Genomic DNA, 15429 nt, shown 5'->3' on the forward strand with positions numbered 1-15429 from the left:
TAAGTTAAATTTAAAACAACAACAACAACAACCACAGGACCCACAATAAAGCAATAAGTTAATTACAAAACTCCCTCAATTGTCCACTTTCCACCAAAGGCAGAATCCATCTTCAATAAGATGAGTTTTCCTCATCTCCATGAAAATTTGCTAGCTTTTCTACCCTTCATTATTCTTCATTGTCCTAATTGCTTCTATTCCATTTTTATTCACTAAAAATAAACGTATGCCTGTCCCATTTCTCCCTAACTTTTCTGCCGATTTCCCTGTCTTTCTTTAGGAATTTCTGTCCCCTTTTAGATGTCTTTGCTAATGTACATTACAACTCTCTACAGAAACCTCATTTCTTCTCCTCCATTTTCATGTAGTGCATGTTGATTTCCAGCAAAACTGCCAAACTGCATTTGCTGTGCAAGCACAGGGAGAACTGGGGGGCCAACGGGTGGTTACCTTCAGCTGACCCAGGCACCTCAATTACAGGTAGTTAGTGCCCCGGGGGAGATGCTTAAAGGAAACACTTTTCAACTAAATGGACCCTGTAGCTTGCAAACCATGTGGCCCCACAGAGTGACCATTGCTCCTCACAGTAGCCTTAGCTGAAGTCTGCCTGTGGACCCCCAGCCTTTGCTATTGGAGACAAAAACTGACAGGTAAAATTCTAATTATGTCTTTCCATGAAATCTTATGTAGACTGTTTTCCCTCTCCTCAGGGAAAACAAGTCATGCCTGGAAGAAGACCTCCTCTTAAACCAGGCAGGTGAAGTCAAATTACAAATCAAATGTGGTCGCTGTCAAATCACTGCTCAGTCTTTTGCTGAAATAAAGTTTCATTTACTCTATGTTCATGGAGAGGAAAGTCAGGGCAGACTACAAGAAAGGCTCTTACCAGGAAGCAGAGGCGCTCCTGAAGACCTGGCTAGCCAGACTGCTGCTCCCTGGAAACAGTGTCCTGAGAGAATAAAGCAGGAAAAGCAGTGCCCCTCTGATGAGGAATTACACACACTTCCTAAGTCGAAAGGGCACCTGCACCTTCATCACCAGAATGATATGGAAACACTCATGAAAGATGACGGCGCCCCAGCAGAACCAAGTGAGCCCCGAAAAGACCCGCAGGCCCCCGAGTGCCCCAGCCCGCACACCGGCGCCCCGCAGTCCCAGTCCGGCTTTCACTGCATCCTTTGTGCACGGACTCTGAGAAAGAAAGAAGAACTCCTGGTGCACTGGGAACAGCGCCACAAATGTGAGGACCCTCCCAGACTTTGGACAATCTTAAATGCGCTCTCTGCCCAGAGAGTGGTTGAGCTCGCCAGTGGATTTGAAAAATGAAGCATGGGGGCCAACGGACTTTGCTGCTGCCTTTTCTCTCAAAACCTTGTGGTTTTGGTGGTGCTCCATTATAAAAATCTCGCTAGATAAGGACTCGTGAGCAGAAATGATTTTTGTACATAGTTTTATTTTTTTAAGAAATATATATGTCCTTGATGCATATTTTTCTAACCATATGCAGATTTATTTTAAAGTTCTATGTTCTAACTGTTAATGTCTTAGACTTTATTTCAGAATAAATAAAATCAAAATTTGGAAATTGCAATGTAGAGGATGTAAATTTTATTCAGTTAAAAAAAAGGTGTGTTTGAATGTACATGTATGTGTCTATTTGTTCAAATGTTTTCTGTTTAAGTAGACTGACAACTGAGATTTATTTCCAGGTGGGAAAGTTAGGGGAAGATGGAGCACTTGTTTTCCTAAAATACTGTGCATGTGAGTGGCCTTATTTTCCCCATGTTGACCAAGGATTCATCAGATTTTTCTACATTAAAGTTACCTAAGCAGCGGGAAGGATTAAATTCTAATAAGCTGATACAAGTTTTAAATAATTTTTTTAAATGTCTAGGTTTAAAAGTATGTGGTCAAAGGCACAATTTGGCTCAAATTGTATAGGAAAAGGGAAATTTCAATCCTTGACTCTTTTGCAAGTGGTTTATAGATTTGAGGATTAATAGATAGAAAACTGCTGAAAGATTTTACTGTAGTTTATCAACTGATCATGCACTACTCAGTTTCAAAGAGAATATCAGATCTCTAATGTGTAAATTTTAGACTTGGGTTAGCAATGAAATAGCTATACCATTCTGTGCAGTATCTAGTTTGTTTTTGACTTTTGGTGTTGAAGATGGTAAACAATGATATCCCCCAAGAATACTACATGTATTCAAACCTTGAGACTTGAATTCAAACTATAAAATAATTCACAGACTGCTTTGATCTCAGACACTGAACAGTCTTTCAGAAACACTGGCCACTTGGCCAAGGACAGAGATGTGGGTCTGGGCTACAAATGTAGGCAAAAGTGTGGGGGCAGAATACATCCAACCAGCACATAAAGAAAAGTATGAAGCCCCCCCTCCCCCCAGGTTGTGGAGACATCCATCTGTGCTCAGTGTTTGACCACATATTCTTGCAGCAAAGGCTTAGGCAGTCCCTGGGAAGAAGTAGAATCAGGAACAGGACAGAAAACAAAATGTGATTGGCTCCTGATTAAATGCCCTGGCTAGGTCCCCTTCTCATCAGAACGCTGATCTGTAGGTGAGGGTGGGGGAAATGGTGCACTTGTCTTAAGAACATTTGTTTTAAGAACGTGTGTGATGCAGAGGGGCCTCAGTTGGAGCCTGTATATATGGATTCACTCAAGCAGAATGCTTGTTACAGCACTCGGCTAGAAGCACCCCTAAAACTACAGTGGGAACAGCCCCAGTTCCATCTAAGGTGAGGAGTTTCTGACCCTTGAGAGTAATGTTTCTTCTGTGGGAATGGTAGAAAGCAGGACTCCTCCTGCAGAGATGAAGAAAAGAGGGAGTAATTAAATGCAAGTAAATTTGGGAACAACTCAAATTGGTAAACCAGTGGGTTTTAATTGATAACCCTTTCTTGGGCATAGATATGTTGTTGGCCCAGTCCCAACCTTAGTCAACCCAAAAGCAGTGAGTTGTAGGAGAAAGCGCTGTGAGGTTTAAATCTGTGGGACACAGAGAATTTCTGTAGCTCCATCGGACATCTTTAAAACCAGCGCAATGATCCTACATTAAAGCCTTGTTGTGAAGAGTCATTGAGACACAAATAAAGCATCTGACACACTCGGGCCATGCAGTAATGGATGGCTGGTACTTACGCTTTTGGTCAGACATGCAAGAAGAGGTGTGTTATACCATTGAAACATCATTTAAAACAGCTCAGGTAGACCACACGTGCAGAATTTATGGATGAAAACTACGTAGAACCATAGAAATTTGTACCATTGCATAAAGGGTATACTTTTTAATCAAATTGGGTTTTGGATGGCATGGTGTCTCTTCAATTAATTGAGAAAACAAAATACACCAAATTAATTTCTGTTCCAGCGTCCACATTGGACTTTGTCTTCCTCCTCAGTCTGCCCCTCCTTTCCCTTCCCCAGCCCTTATCCAGCTGTTATCACAGCACTCACCCTAGCATCTGGGATTTGACAGTAGACTTCACCTACTTCCCACACTAGATTAAGCCTCATGAGGGCAGCCTCTTCGTTTAGCACTTAACATCTGACATGGAAGAATGCACAATAGGCAGCAGAAAATGGTTACATGAGCTAAGTACAAACAGAATCACCACATCTGTCCTTATGAATAAATCCAGCTCTCGGAGCAGCCAATCTTATAGGTAGGAATTTGTTCTTAAAGTCAGCACATTCATTTGTTTAATGTCTTTTGCTTCTTGGAAAATTACGCCAAAGCCAGCAAAACTAGGCTTTTTCTTTTCTTTGCTTTTGACCCTAAATTATTTCTGAAAGTTATAGCATTTAGATTTGTATTGTTTTATTAGCTGTCATTTTTATTCACATCCCCTTTTGTTTCTCTTTCTCTGGATCTCTTCCTGGTTTAGCTTGACTTTTCCTCTGTTAAGCTGTTCCTCATAAGGAAAGTTGTCTCTTCATCAGCACGCCATAAATAATCAAGCCTGGGTGCGTTCCATCGCCTTCTCTGGCTGCACACTCCCATCTCCCAGCTGCACGGCTCCAGTTTTCTGTGGCCCAGTGACATGGTTGTTGGCAATAAATGCTCAACTTCATTTATTTATTAGGATTCTCAGATCTGGACTGGTTTGCTTCATTCAAGCTGCTGACATGCTTTGTTAGGTATATTTTATAGACTCCCCTTTTCACTGAGCTCCTGAGAAAAAGTTCTCTGGTAAAGATGAACTGGGATTTGGCAGAAAAAGTCTTAACTTCAACTTTATACTGACTTCCAGACGTTAGACGATCAGCAACTTTCCTAGGCTTGTGCTTCAATTCAATATATATTCTAACTATAGCCACCTCTTCAAGAATTCACCTTTTGGAAGTGAATGTTTATTGTATCCTATTTGGCCAAGGTTACCCCATAATGAAATTATAACCAGAAATTTGCAAACATATTTGAAATCTGCGTTTAGTATACAGACATTAGTAGAATATCTGTTTTCCATACTCTGAAGTATGAAAATGTTTCAGTGTGTTGCCTAACCCTAATAAAAATTGCTGACCTTTTTATTGAAGAAAATCAAGTGTGAAAACTAAAAGGGAAGTAAAGATTACAAATTTTGATGTGAAGCTCGAGATTTGGGGCTTTTTTTAAATGAGTTTACTCCCCTCTTCAGAATTTCTCCTACCCTGTAGTCAGCTTAATAAAAATTTTACATATGATAAAATGGAGATACTTGCCATATTGATGTTCCATAAATAAAATTGCAAGCAATTAGCATTATAATGTATCATTCTTCCAAAAAAATGAATTTAATATCTACCTAGGTTCAAAGACTACCCTGTGCTCTGGAGGCATTTACAGAAACAACAATGGACTTAACCCTATTACTATTGGGTTGAAATGCAGATCTCACTGCAAAAAGTTTGATCAGAGAAGAGATCTCAGTGGCTCAAACATGAGCTACATAACCGCCCCAAAGCTATGGCTATACCTGGAAGCAGTGCCTAAGAGTATGTTCTTGGGAAACTAAAACACTGCCTTTTCCTAGCTAATCCAACTAAAATAGAGTTAAATTTATATAAACTATTCCCAACCTTTTAGATAATGGTTACGGGCCCTCCCTGGTAGCGCAGGACATTAAAGCAGAGCACTAAGGTAATGGTTACAATCAAGGAAATTTAAATTGTCCAAGAAGACTGTTTTGAATAGTGTTTTTCTTGAAGGGTAGAGTGGGGGAAGCAGGAAGGCAAAAGTACTGTGTCAGAATGTGGTATGAGGAGCTTTTGATAATGGAGGGCCAGACAGGATAATGTAAGAGGAGAAGACATCCAGGCCCCAGTGTCCTGGCAACTAAATGTACTGTATTTTGCAACAACTTAAGTGTACAAATGAAATTTAACAATGTCTATCAAAATCTAAATGCAAACTTTTTTTTTTTTAAAAAGATTTATTTGTGCATACAGAACTGGGGTACAGGCCAGAGATGCAGGGGCGGTGAGAGGATTCACCAGAGACAGAGTGGGGAGCAGAACAGGCAGATAGATGAAGTACACAGCTGAGGGGAGCAGCGGGCAGGTCAGGAGAGGTCTGCCACGCCATGTGGATCTCTTTGGGGCAGGTGGGAATCGAACCATGCGGAAGTGGCTTTAGCTTCTTAGTGCAGCGCTTTAACCCGCTGAGCCACCAGGGAGGGCCCATAGTGCAAACTTTTTGATCCAAGAACTCCATTTCCAGGAATTTATCATCTAGATTTTACTACATGAATGTACATACAGATGTGTGTGGATGTTCAGTGCAACACTTGATAATCAAAGACTGGATGCAACTTGAATGTCCATCAAAACTGGTTAAAATGAATGACAGCATGTGTAATGGAGTAGAGTGACTGCGGTATGGATGCCAAGGTAGCACTTCATGTGCTGAAATTACTCTGTGTGCAGGAAGCAAGATGCAGAATTGCGTATAGTTTGCTTTCATTTACTTTATTTTTTTTTTTTTAAAAGAGTAGGGTGGCAAATGGTGTTTGTATCTGCATAGAAAATTTCTGGAAGGTCATTTTGGAAAAGGGACTGTGAAAAGCGGTAAAGAAGGAGGGACAGTTGCACCACTGAAATTTTTAATTGATTTTTATTTTTTGCAACTTAACAGGTGACTTTACAGATTAAGTAAGTTGTAACTGCTGTGTTATCATTCAGCAGTATTGTGAAGAAAAGAAAATTTCCGAGTTTTGTTGCCCACGTGCACTTCCTCACCTGTGTCCCTGCTGCCTAGCAACACTAACCCATGATCCACAGTGAGAAAAGTCTTCTCAACCCAGTACATATGTATGTGTATACATGTGTGTATACATGTGCATTCACATGGCAAAATATTTTTATAAAAATCAACAGTGTACATAATCACATATGTTGCATTCTGACATATCCTGATTTTTTTCAGGCTGGCTACCTCACACTGAAGTGATTTCATGCTCCACTAATGAGCAAATACAATCTGGAATACACAGCTATTGGCTTTAGACTCTGAGTCTTCCTCTAGGTGAGTGTAGCCTGTCTGATTTGTCACCCATTTGCTGGTCCTTGCTGGCAGAAGCTTAATGAATGAACATCATCTCTCCCCAGAAGTCTGCATTTCATGGGCCTATTGAAGGGTGGCTTCAAGCCAAAGGGATGACTAATACTCGGAATTTCAGACACCCTGTGGCCAATCAGTGGGACTTTGGGGCCTCTCTGATAATGCCCTTGAGTACCCTGGTGGAAGAGTAAAGCCACCACTTCGGAACCAAGAGACATCACGACCCAGCTGGGGCTCACCCCAGTAAACAGCTGGGTTTCAAAGTCCTTTTTCAAAGTTTCACTTGACTTGCGTGTCTAACTCATGGAGGTAGATTAAATTTGAAATTCTCTCCTACTTCCCATCCTAATTCAAGCAAAATGATATGGCTGAAACAGATTGCTCAGAAGGTGATGCAAGTTTTATCAAACCAGCATGGTCTGCTCTCCACTCTCTCCTCTCTGGTGCTAAGAAGCCCATGCAGGCCATTGTTCTGGATAAACTGGTAGGCCCTCTTCCCAGCCTCACTTTCCTGTTGAATTGTTCTGCCATTTGCCAAGCCTGTAGGATAACTGGGTCACAATGTTAGAAACGGTCAAATAAAGGGCCTTTTCAACTTCAAAGTGATATTTCACCTCCATCAACTCTCTAGGGACTGGTTCAGAAAGTAGACCAAGTCTCTAATTGATGCCAACGAATGTTACTGTTCCCTCCACACCCAGTGGCACTGTGAAGAGAAAATTCTGCTTTTCACTTAGCTGTCACTTTGCCCAAACCATTCAAAGGTAACACCTAATTAATTCACATTCTTCTGTGTATATTCCTTAGAGGTCCCTCATTTTCAATTTTAGTGTGTTAGCTTGAAGAAAATATGTCTGGTTCCCCTTTTTATAGCAGCTTAAATCTGTCCCAAGTTGCTAAAAGAGTGTTTATGGAACTACTCACAGGTCCTCGAGGGATATTCCCAAATCAAAACACAGCCCTTGACCACTCCCGCTCACTGGGCGAACTCTACAGCCGGCAGGCCCGATTTGGGGGCCACCGGCCCCACAAGGCAGCCTGGTACAGAGCAGCTCCTGTGGACAGTCTCCCTGACTGCCAGGCAGGTGGGTGTTCCTAGGCGGTGCTGCCACGAAGCTGTGTGACTGGCAGGAGATGACCTGGCTCTCCCACTGATAGTGAACAGCACTCAGGAGGAAGGAAGGAAGTTGGCAGGGATTAGCTGACAGAAGTTTTTGTTTTGCTGATTTTCATCAACGCACTGAAATTCTACTTCAAACATGTTCATTATTTTATATGGAAAATAATAATGACCATAATAAATGTTAGAATTCTGAAGGCCTTTCTTGTTGAGTGCCAGTTTCACAAAGGACTCATGCTTTTCTGGATCCTCTGGGATTAATTGGGCACCTCAGTCCAGTTGCAATTGGGTAAATTCTTACATCACGAAATTCATTGCTATAATAGACACTAATTGGCCTCCTTGTTGACAGTCCCAGAAGAAAAAGAAGAAAATCCCAGAAGAGAAAGCTCTGAGCCTAAAAACTGAATGGTTTGCTAAGGAAATAAGATAGTGGAAGGAAGTTGCATTGTGTCCCCTGGGCTTGCTCTCTTCTGGGGATAAGAGTGCTGTAGGCTGCTGGACTGCCAGTGCCACAGGTTATCCATTCAGATATATCAGAAAGCCCCCTAGTCCAGCAACTTAAAGTAGGTTCAGTAAGGCCATAAGCACACTCCAGCACTAATAGTGTTTTAATTTAGGGAAGAAACCACTGAATTGCATTCTGTGGCAAAGCTGACAGATGTAGATGAAAGAGCTAGTTCTAAAGTCAGCGTGTCTGACCATATTTCAGGAACACAGGCTAGCTGCTCGTTTTCTGTGTGCTGTGGCTGAGAAGTGTGATTTGCACAGACTGCATCAGTCTTAGAGTAGGTGGTGCCACTCTGTGAAGGCTGAATAAATCTTTCACCTTTAGCAGAACTGCAGTAGAATGAATCGCATCCAGTTGTTAGGAAATACCTCCCAATTTCCTACTAAGTGCAACTTGACATTGGTGTCATTACAACCAACCGTATGCTCTTAAATCATCCTGTGTTTTCTGTCAGATTCATCAATATTGGAAAAAATATCCTGAACATGCAGTACTTTGAAAATATCATTAATTTAGACACAGAAAAGATCAACAACTACTGAAAGTCAGTTAAATCTGAAGTATACAGAATCTCTCTCCCTACATACCCACACATCCTTCCTCTACTATATACCAGTGTCCATCTAGTAGCTGATTGTACACGCCTGAATGTGTACCACTCAGGAAATCTGGATGAACAGAATTCATTTTGGACTCCTAGATCCCAGCCTGGATAGGACCCTCCTTCCCAGAGCCCTCTGCTTTCCCCCTGGCTTCAAGGTCTTGCCACTCCTGTCTGTCCATCCTGTGGCTCCTCTGAACAAAACTCCTGTTCTCGATAGTGGAGACAGGCCCATGTCTGGAGCTCTTCTACCTGAGCTGCAGAGGCTGAGCAATTGACTGCAAACGGACTCTTCTGAGGTAGTGTGCAGGACAGAGCCCACCAGTTGTGAGTGGTTGTGATTTATTAGTGGAAGGAAATTTAGAATTGAACTTTACCTTTGGGATTTACTTACATTTGAAGGCAATGCAGTTGGTAGTCCATCTTTCAACTCTGAATATATTTTCTCCACTTTTTTTATCTTTCTGATGAATTAAAGACTTATATAAGGTGAGGGATTGAAAGCATTAGCCACTGAATCTTGTAGTAGCTTGACTTGGGGAAGACATGACCGGACCGAAAAACACAGGACCATTTTGACATTGTTTACCTCCAATTCTGACCGGCCTGTGTTGCTTTCCAAGTTTCTACTGTGGGTATATCATAATAGAGCCCCATGTCCTCTGGTTCTTCAAGCCATTTTGAACAAGGTCTGTTAATTGAATTCAGTTGTTTGCAGTTTTAAATGTTCTGTGGCTTTCACAAAGCAAGAATATATTAAACTCATTTCATCTGTCATCCAAGAAGAATTGGAGGCTGCATTTTTATTACCAACTGACTGGTGTTCACCTTTATCCTTGATTTTTTAAAATGTTTACAATGTAATTAAAAACAATCAAGTCAAATTATCTATTTGAATTGGTCCCTTTTGGGGAAGATTAAGGAGGAGAAAAGGTGCCTTCAATTACCTCATTTTTGCTGAGCATTTCTGTCTTCTCTCACACAAATACATCATGTATCTGGTCACCAAGAGCATTCTGTAATGTCAGTGGTGATTTAACAATTACAAAATATTGTAATTAAATGTTCAAATGCTCTCTTACATTTTCCCATTACAAATGGTCATGGAACTTGATTAATTTCCATCTTTAGAAAGGACCTGGCTTTGGTAATATTGTTGCCTGCAATGCACACCTCCAGGGAAAACTATGATCTGAATTCTGAAGTCAGAACCAATTAAACTCGTGCATTTTCCCTCACTGCAGCCATAGATGAGCTACATTTTTCAGGCATGGCTCAAGGAGGCTTGTCAGGTCTCTGGGGCTCAGTGCCTCCAAGCACTATGCACCTACTGCCAGCTGTGAAAAAGCATTCCCTAGGAACAGTGGCATAATAGGGAAGAAAAATGATAGATCCACAAAGGTGGGGGCTGCAGTGGGCGTTTGAGGGGAGAGCACTTGCTCAGCATCAGGCGGTGTGGCCCTGGTAAGAAAGCCCTGCTCACTGGCACAGGTATTTGGGCCTTTGATGGATATAAGAGGTGAGGAAGCAAAGAAGTTGTAGAGCAGAAAAATGAAATCTTTTTTTTAAAGGGGAGAAAGGCTTCAAATAGAATTTGCCACTGGGCTGATTCAATGCAGAAGCAAAACCTTAGATAAGCTGTCAAATAAGAAATTAACAATTGGGGGCCATTGATCAAGTCTCCTTATTTTTAAACTTAGTCTTAATGATTCCCCAGATGACTTGAAGAAACAAATTTAATGTCTGGAATTTTTCCCCAGGAGAGTAGAATGGTGTATAATTTTGCCCCAACTGACTTTTTCCCTGACTTTGGTATTAAATAAACAAATAAGAACAACAAAAAACACCAGTAAATTAAGCTCTCGCAAATGAGTTGTCAAAAGAAAACTGGCTTTTCTTCCCAGGAGGATTGTTTCAATCTGTTTGCATTGGAGGATTTAAAGGGCTCTGCCCTGCTGAGCAATATATGCAAACCCCAACTTTGCTACACAGAATGTTTTTGTTATAAGAGATGGTTGCATTTTCCTTCTTGACCTAAAATAGGAGGTCTTTGACATGTAATAGCAAAGCCTGCCTCTTTTGCGCTTACTTTATAAAGTAGCAGGAGATTAGGTCCACAGCATCAGTATAACACAAGTGGCAAGGCTACAATGAAGTCTACAGGAGCCTACCTTTCCTAACATGTGGGACCCCTAATTGGCTTCGGGGTTTGTTTACCAGCAGCAATTCTTCATAATCTCGTTCAGTCCTCTTGCTTACATCAATAAATATCCAAATATCAATCAAGCTTTAAGATGAGCCCAAATCCTCTAGACATTTCCCAAAGTTCAGAAAAAAAAAAGTTTTTAATGTGATTTGAGCAATAATTAGCTAATTATTTCTCATTAACGCTGGCTCATTATTGGCCATGCAGCACAGACAGGCATCCTCTGTACTTACAAAAACGCTACATCAGATGTTGCGTGTCTTCTCAAGGTAACTGTCTTCCATGCAGGTGTCATCGTCACCCCCACACCAAATGGAAGGTCAGCATGGGTTCTTGAGCCTCAGAACTGGTCCCCTATGTCTAAGTTGTGGTACGAGAATGTTCCAGAGTGGTTGCCAACCCAGCAACACCGTCCCTTCATAATCAGGTGTCTAAAAAGACCGCGTGATACCACCTATTGATAAAATAGGCCTGGAAACAGGGACAAAAGCCCCTCTCACTCCTTCACCCCCTCCCCTCAGCCAGGAGAACAGGTATCAGAGGTTGGGAAGGGAAGTTGAAAGAGACCCCCCCGCAGGCCAGCAGGTTACCCTGGGCACCCACTTGGAAAGTTCCTGGCAGATTCTGATTTTATGTCCCCAGACTTCAGCATCTATCGTGGGAGCTCCGCCTCTTGCTCATGGGCAAGCTACTCGCGGTCAGCTCTCCCCTGCGCTGGTATCTTCTGGCCAGAGGCCCCCTCCAGGCCAAGAGTTCCAAACAGGAATTTAAGCTGCAGATCTATGGGCCAGGGAGAGTTAGATGTAAGAGCCAGCGGGCAAGAAAAAGAAAGTGGGTTGAAAAACGGAGGCTCTTTGGAATGAGAGAGAGTTGGTGAGGCCTGAAGAAAACGCTGGGTTGTGAGGAAGCCAGCACAGACCACGGGGAGCTGAGACCACAAGAAGGTCGCTGGTGAGCCCGCTAGTCTCAGTGCTGCTCTGAGATGAAGAATGCTTGCACTAAACCAGATTCTCCATCTTGGCGCTTTGGCTAAAAATCCTATTATAACTTCTGAAGCCCAGTCAGATTTATGGTTGGAGAGGGCTGGATACATAAGAATTGAGCTGTTTGTTCTGCCCGCCCAGCTCCGCTCCCCCAGCCATTACCCAAGCCGCAGGCAGGATCCCGCTTAAAACCCCTGAGCTGGTCTGAAATGCACCTTGCTCCAGACTGTGCAGATAAAATAGGATTTAAAGGCAATGCATTTTCGACTGGGCAACCTTATCTGGATTGACTGCTTTGGGTTTTCAGCTAAGTGTGAATGTGAAGGATAATTACCATCGTGTGTTACCTGAGATTACAGGGTTGTGTTCCAACTAATGACACCGAGAGAACCAAGCAGTTGTTAATATTTAATCAGTCTCCTGGCTTAACAATTGGATAAATGAGGTGTGTAATTACACAATTATAAAAGACATTTCAGATAGGAATGGGACCGTTATTAACACTGAAGGTGAAAGCTGGCAGAAGTACCCTGCGGGGTCATTTCAGAAATACCTCCTTCAAGGTGGGGGGTGGGAGTAGGGGATGCGGGTGGGAGGTAACTGCTTTTGAAATTATAGGCACACATCTCAAAAAGACTTTTCTAATATGGACTTTCTCTGTTCCTTCAGGATCCTCAATATTGAACAACAGGCCACATTTTTGTTGATGTCAAAATTCTCACTGGAATATTTAAATGGTCTCAAGACAAGTACACCAGAGTTTTCTTAATTGCATTCTAAAGGTTAGTCATGTTTTGTCAATATTTGTGGATTTTCGGTGGCTACTGGTGGGTTCTTGCTTGTTCATATTTTTTGGTTTTGGTGGCTATTTGGGAGAAACACCAGATAACCAGGACCGTGAACACTGATGCCACCTCCAGGGGCCCCTCCTGGCAGACTCAGTGACAGTCAGAGGGTGACTGAGCTGGGTGTTCCAGATTCTCCCAGGTGCTCACAGCTGCTCAGCTGAAAATGTGATTTTCTAATTGAGGGGCCCACACAATCATTAGCTGAGTGTCCTTCCACAGCCAGCTCCTGGATACAGGCACATGTGTATAGCAAGCACCTGGCCCATTGGAGCACCCAAACTCAAGCTGTCAGGGTGATGCCAATTCTGCGATGCGGGATTTACTGAGGTCAGATCTGACCTCTTAGGGATCATTTGTCAAAGCTGCAGAGCAACCCTTTGGCCTCTGCTCTAGATGCCGTAAGAACCCTCTGAACTTACCCGTGCCCAGTGTTCAGGGCATTGTTACAGCTGGAGGCCACCGCCATCTCCCCTGCAGAGCAGCCAACCTTGCCCGCTGCTCCAGAGCTTGGAGCCCCCAGGTTCAATGGCCTTCCGGTCTGTCTGAGGGGAAGGGGAGAACGGGGCAGCGTGTGCCGAAGAGCCCCCATCACATCGGCTGTCTCCAAGTCAACCCGAGATAAAGGGAAGAGGAAACTGGAGGACAGCTAGCTCCCCTTACAGCCACACTCTCTGACTCCCGGACTTCACTGCACGCACGTGTGCCCCTCTGAACCTCCTGAGAGCCCACTGCTGCGGGCACCGGCCCCCTGCGCACACATGCGGGACACCCAGTGCACATGTACCTGTGAGGAAGCTTAACTTATAAATTAGGTACAGAAAGAGATTAACCACAACTAAGAAAGTGATGAGATAGGCCCAGGTCTGTCTTTTGAACACAGGGCTTCCTGCTGGCTTTCTTCTTGCTGTGTTGACGTCGTTGTCCACTGCAATCAAACATTCTCTAAATTCAGTTGTTCAGTTCCGTCTTCCCTTGGAATCCCTGCCAGTTGATCAGGTTTGGTAAGGAATCACCATCACCAGCCCAGAGGAAGGTGAGTTACAGCACAACTGCCAGCAATCCCCTGTTGTCTCAGTTCTTTCCGCTCGGATGTCCCACACCTGGACGTGCCCCCGTACACGCACATGCGCGTGCACTCCCCTCCCCCGCCACACACACATGGTATTTCTACTTTTCACTCCAGAGGTCCTGTGCACCCAGGTGTGCGTGGTCCCTGAGCCCTGGCTCACCACTGTCATTCTAACAATTTCTAAAGGTAGAAAGATGCTCCAAGCCTTTGTCTCTTTGGAGTGACAAAGGAATGAAAAAAGTATCTGAGGAGCATGATTTGTCCTTGGCCACACAGACAGGTCAAGAATGCAGGTTTCCTAGCTCAGCTGCCATTTGCAGTGCAGCCCCGCCCCCTTATCCACTGGGGATACGCTCCAAGACCTCCCTGTGGAGACCTGAAACCTCAGACAGTAGCCTATATCCGCTGAGCCCTTGTGCATAATTACCTGTGAGAAAGCTTAATTTATAAATTAGGTACAGAAAAGACAATATTGTGTTATAATAAAAGTTATGTGGATGTGGTCTCACACCCTCTCTCAAAATATGTTATTTACATGATATTTTTGGACTGTGGTTGACACAGGTAGCTAAAACCGCAGAAAGTGGAATTGAGGGCCCCTCCCTGATGGCGCTATGGGTTAAAGCCCAGCACTGCAAGCAAACTGCAGCAGCTTCAACATGAGTTCGATCCCCAGCCCTGGAGCTGGCCCACATGGCACAGCAGAACTCTCCTGACCCACCCGCTGCTCCCCTCAGCAGTGTGCTTCATCAGTCAGCCTGTTTTGCTCCCCCCTCTGTCTCTGGTGAATCCTCTCACCACCCCTGCACCTCTGGCCTGTACCCCAGTTCTGTGTGCAAAAATAAATCTTTAAAAAAAAGAAAGTGAAACCACAGCTGAGGGGGCTACTGGACTCTTCCTCTTTCCAACATACAGACCTCAGTGTGCAGGGTGTATTAGTCATAGATCCTTGGTCCAAAAGCAGCCAGGCAGCAACGAGCACACCAGACTGTAGAGGCTTGGAAAGCAGGCTGGACCACTGGACAGCGGAAGCAGAGGCAGCCCAGGCAGTGCATGGAAATCCCAGGGGAACTTTCCAAACACTTACACTAGGTTCGACCCTCCAGGTACTTAGAGTCAATTGATCCCCGGTGCAGTCATTTTTAAAATTGGGGGGAATTCTAAAGTGCAGCCCGGTTGCTTACCACTTCCTTAGAGGAGTGCACTGGGCCGTAGAAATGAGATCTCAAGTTCAAGGGGCATTTGGTGTTCTCCATATGTTCACCCATTCTCTCCCTCACTCAGATTCAGTTCTCCGACTAATAGTTCTTGAACTTTCCATGTGCCAGGTGAAGAGCTCACAGAGGGAAGGGAAGGGAAAGGATAGGAAGCCATAAATATGGGGTTCTCAGATGTATAAGCTACAGGAGGATAGAGGAAAGATGACCTCTGCCTGGGTGGGGGGCAGGAAGGGACCCCCAGAGGAGGCAACACTGAATTGTGCTGGGAAGCAGGACTGTAGAGGGAATAGATAGAGCTTGAG

At 43.7% G+C, this 15429-nt stretch overlaps 1 protein-coding gene across 2 annotated transcripts in view; it reads left to right on the plus strand.

Moving 5' to 3' along the window:
• ZNF438 (zinc finger protein 438) overlaps positions 1-1508 on the plus strand; it is a 145915-nt gene extending 144407 nt beyond the window's left edge. For both annotated transcript variants that reach the window (XM_012731427.1, XM_012731428.1), the window contains one exon: positions 711-1508. In XM_012731427.1, coding sequence (XP_012586881.1) covers positions 711-1326 — 616 coding nt within the window. In that variant the 3' untranslated portion in view covers positions 1327-1508. The remainder of the gene's footprint in view (positions 1-710) is intronic.
• Positions 1509-15429: the final 13921 nt, after the last annotated feature.

Source organism: Condylura cristata, unplaced genomic scaffold (genome assembly GCF_000260355.1).
Source record: "Condylura cristata isolate star-nosed mole 26May11 unplaced genomic scaffold, ConCri1.0 scaffold00030, whole genome shotgun sequence".
Taxonomy (NCBI): Eukaryota; Metazoa; Chordata; class Mammalia; order Eulipotyphla; family Talpidae; genus Condylura; species Condylura cristata.